Raw genomic sequence first — 4,380 nt, forward strand, 5'->3', positions numbered from 1 at the left:
TCGTTTGTGGAGTAGCGTTGAAAGACTGAGGCAGGAGGTGGAGCAACTTCGTCTTGCATGAAGCTTTTGGTGGAGATGTCAAGTCATGCCTGGTTGACAGGTGCTACGCTGTGTCATGCCTGGTCGACAGGTGCTACGCATGACAAATCTTCTAGAATCTCCGCGTCTGGATGGACGCGCGAGGGACGGTGGCGCCGTTAGGCGCCGTGGTGGCGTCGATGGATGGACGGACTGAGAAGGATGATGCGGATCTCTGTTTTGAAGATGGGTCAGCGGTCCGATGAAGATGGCGACATTTAGAACGTATACACGTGGTGTACGCTTTAGGTCAGCTACACCGGCTGTTGGTTCCGATATATACGTTATGTGAATGGATCGGCAACGATACCAGATTTAGATATGGGGAGTGAGAGCACTCCATATTACCGAGTTTCGTAGATGTGGGTGATGGCTTCGGATGACTTGATGTACATTCTTGTTAGACTTTTGTTGACTAATAAATAAAGACGGCCGTATGCATCGCTTGATGCAGAGGCCGGGAGTTTTAACCTCTTTCTAAAAAAATTAGTCTCCCTCAAGATAAACAACAAAGTGTGCACGCACACAGGGCCATATGTCACTCACGAAAGTGCCCTCCGCGGTTGACTTGTCGAACAAATACAGTAGTTCAACTGTGCATGCCACACCGATTAACTTAAAGGTAAACGTTTGTGGCCGGTGCGCCAGCCGAAGATTGGGCCGGTCGCACGCGGCACGTACGATGCAACACATTTGAACGCTTCTTACTTCTCGCACGTTGTATTATGTTGTGTCCTGTGGGACTTGCGCACCGCCCACCTTTCCCTTATCCATCCACGCACTCATCCATCATCTCCCTCCTCTGATTCTTTTCCCCACACCCTCTTTCTCTGCCATGGCTGCCACCATCAAGACATCGATGAGGCTCGCCTCCTCCCCTTCTGCTATGTGATGGCCGTGGCCGATGCCCACCCCCGGCCCCCCTTTTCTGCCCTTGTGGCCCTAGGCTCCCCCTCTTCTTCCGTTTCTTTTTTGTCCTATGGTGCTGCGAGCCTGCAACCCGCCATGGCCGTAGCTCCACCTTTCTCCGGTGATGGCTGCGCGTGAAAGAATTTTTGCTGGAGCCCGCATCTGCATGTGCTACAACCGGCCACAGAATTGCTGCCACCAGCCACAGCATCGCCGGCGGCCACCGGGCGGCGTTGTCATGTGCGGGGAACAACCCCCAATTTCTTTTTGCTACATCGGTTTTGTTTTTTTTACTGGAATCAGCATCAATTTTTGCTACCACCATCTCATTTTTTTGCTGGAACCACGGATCTTTTTTTTGCTACCATCATCTTTGGATTTTTGGTGGAAACGGCCAATTTTTTTGCTACCATCGACTTTGTGTTTTGCTGGAGCCAGCACACATTTTTTTTGCTACAACCATTGTCAATTTTTGCTACAACTGGCAAATGTTTTTGCTACGTTCAATTCACGGCGGAGCTGCGCCCGTCACGGCGACGATGATGATTTGCTGGAACTGTCGTTGATTTTTGCTACAACCAGCGAATGCTTTTGCTACGTCCATTCATGGTGAGTTGCGACCTGCGGCGATGACAACAATGTTTTTGCTACAACCGTGGATGCTTTTTGGTACGACCGACATGTTTATTTGCTACATTCGTTTTATGGTGCAACTGGTGGCCATTTTGTTCTTGGAAACTCATGCAGCGAGCGTCGATAGCGAGGGCGGGGCGACGCACCAGAGTGCTACAACCATGGACGGCAACCGAGGCGAGGTACACTGCGAGCTTGCCGACGAGTGTTGCGGCCAGCGACCGTCGCCACCGGAGCTGCAACCCGGTCGTATACGCAGCCGCATATGTGGATCCGGCGAGGAACGCAAGAGGCGACGAAGATGGTGCGGCAGCCGGCGGTAGCGAGGCGGCGAGCAAGGGCAGCAGTGGTCCAAAACGAGGGCAGCATGGCTCTGGGTCTGTGTGCGGGATCCAGCAAGCGGCGGCGGTGGTGCTACCTTTTTCTCCTCTTTTTTTTGTGGGGGAGGATGACGAAAGGGGAGAGAGGACATATCTGATGGTTATGCCCGTCCAGATCGAACGGCTCTAGATGGACTGGTCGAAATTGCGCCGGTGCGCCGGCACCTAGCATCGCCCTAACTTAAACGACAATCCTAATTTATTGGTACTAGGAGAAAGTAGCATGCAACATGATGTAGATATATGTAGGGTCTTTGTAGGCTCATGAATTACGCGGCCGCTGACATCCTCCTGTTGTAGCGGACCATGACCTTCCCCTTGGGCCCCGGCATGACCACGTTCCAGTCCGTCTCAGGGAATGGCGATACCATCTCCATCTCGAAGTTCCTCAGCAGGTGGCTCCATATCACCTTGATCTGCATGTACGCGAACGCCTCGCCGACGCAGGCGTGCCGCCCACCACCGAACGCCGTGTAAGAGAACGCCCCGCCGACCCCATCCTCCCCTCTGCCCGGGCCAAACCTGTCCGGCTCGTACCTCTCCGGGTCCTTGTACACATGCGGGAGACGGTTGTGGATCACCAGCGGGCTCGCGACCGTACGCCCCTCCGGGACTTGGTACTCGTCGCCCGCCCTGGTTCGCACGGTGAAGCTCCGCCGCGCGTGGCGCAGCAGCATCATCGCCGGCGGGTGGAGCCGCAGAACCTCCTTGACGCAGCGGTGGAGGGTGTCCATCTCCTGCAGGACCTCGTAGTCCACGCGGTCCCCGTGCCGCTCCACAATCTGCTCCTGCTCCTGGACAGCAGCGCGCAGGTGATTGCCATTGGCGTGCGCGAGGAGGCGCGCTCCAGTCCACGTGCCCGTGCTGGAGCTTGTGTGCTGCCCCGCGAACAGCGCCGAGACCAGCATCCCGACGACCTCCGTCTCGGTGGTGGCGCGGCCGTCTTTGTACCTGGAATCGATCAGGCACTGCAGCATGTCATTTGGGCCACCGTCTGGGTAGCTTGTTTTGCGGGAGCTGACGATGCCAGAGAATATCTCGCCGAGCCTAGCGCGCGCCGTGTCGCGTCTGCGGTGCGCCGGGATGGGCAGGTGCGGTAATAGGATGGTGACGAGGCGCATGCCGTCGTTGAGTTCACGGAGGTGAGTTGCGACCTCGGCCAGCATCTTGGCCCGAACCTCCTCCCCGAACAAGCACCGGCTGGCGATGAGCGTGACGAGGTGCTCTAGCTCCTGCTTCAAGTCAACCGTGCCGGTCGATCCCCATCTCGCAAAGTATTCCTTCATGCATGCATAACACACACAATACGTAGTAGACATCACATCAGAGTTTCTAAACGATCGTTGCAACTACGTACTTAAAGATGATGCCATCTTAATTATTTTCTACCTCGACTTCTTGCACCATGAGGCGGGCGTAGGTCCTGAGCTTGGCCGGCTTCATCGCGTCGCCGAAGAAGCGGAACTGTTCACGGCGAGTGGCGAAATCTACGTCGAAGGCCACACCGGGGCCGAAGGTCGGAATGGTGAACTGTGAGACCTCGTCCTGGCTGATCTCCGAGTCCAGCCCTTGGAAGAAATGACTCGACACATCCGGCCCAACCAGGAAGGTCACCTTCCGATGCAATAGTCTCACTGTGAACACGCTCCCCATCTGTGCATGGGCGTCGCGGATCACTTGCACCGGGCCCTTGGTGAGAAGCGCCGGGAGGATCCCTAGAAGGGGAGCCCCTGTGGCCACGGGCGGCGGAGGAGGTGATCGATTGGTTGTTCGGGAGAACGTCGCCTGTCGCCGTGCCATCCTGATCGACATAATTGTGACGAAAATAGGAAAAGATGCTAGCCAAAGAACTCTTGTCAGTTCCATATTTTCACTCCAGATGCGATGGCCGGGGCGTAAATACTGTAAAAACGTTGCAAAAGTGAGTACGCCAAACACCCATCAATAATGTAATCACATGTGCTCCAAAGGCCAAAACTACCACACAAATAGGAGAAAATTTCAGTTACCCTAATTTTTGCTCAAATTTTCCCTGCCCACAAATTGGCCAACATTGGCAAACAAACTGAACTAGTTGCCAAAGAGACATTGGCAAGCCAAAACATTGGTAGCCATTCAAACAAACAACAAAGTTTTGTTGTTGACCAAAAAATTGCTAAGGTATGTTTTGGGCACCATCATGTCCATATCCTTGCTGGTATTTAGACTTCTCTATTATATACGTAGATATGTCTCAAGAATACGATTTAAATATTGCAATTTTTCGGGTCTTACAAATAGGCGTTCATGGTTATGTTTTGTCGACATATGATTCTCCAAAACGTGAACTTATCGGTATATTTGAGATGGATCTGATTATTGATATGATAAATATTAAAAT

At 53.4% G+C, this 4,380-nt stretch overlaps 1 protein-coding gene across 1 annotated transcript; it reads right to left on the reverse strand.

Annotated features, from left to right (window-relative positions):
• Positions 1–2,078: 2,078 nt before the first annotated feature.
• Positions 2,079–3,897, reverse strand: LOC147988677 (obtusifoliol 14-alpha demethylase-like). Its single transcript, XM_087545236.1, has 2 exons — positions 3,390–3,897; positions 2,079–3,280 (listed from the first exon to the last, which is right to left on the reverse strand). The coding sequence occupies exons 1-2, from the start codon at positions 3,864–3,866 to the stop codon at positions 2,270–2,272; spliced, it is 1,488 nt and encodes a 495-aa protein (XP_087401362.1). The 5' UTR covers positions 3,867–3,897; the 3' UTR covers positions 2,079–2,269.
• Between the last annotated feature and the right edge of the window lie 483 nt (positions 3,898–4,380).

Source organism: Triticum urartu, chromosome 1A, assembly GCF_056163025.1.
Source record: "Triticum urartu cultivar PI428250 chromosome 1A, HENAU_Tu73, whole genome shotgun sequence".
NCBI lineage: Eukaryota > Viridiplantae > Streptophyta > Magnoliopsida > Poales > Poaceae > Triticum > Triticum urartu.

Bases quoted from the DNA above. Each gene is read 5' to 3' on its own strand.
- LOC147988677 (XM_087545236.1), bottom strand. From the start codon at position 3,866: ATGGAACTGACAAGAGTTCTTTGGCTAGCATCTTTTCCTATTTTCGTC. The intron at 3,281-3,389 runs GTAGAAAATAAT...GCATGCATGAAG, and splicing joins TCATGGTGCAAGAAGTCGAG to GAATACTTTGCGAGATGGGG.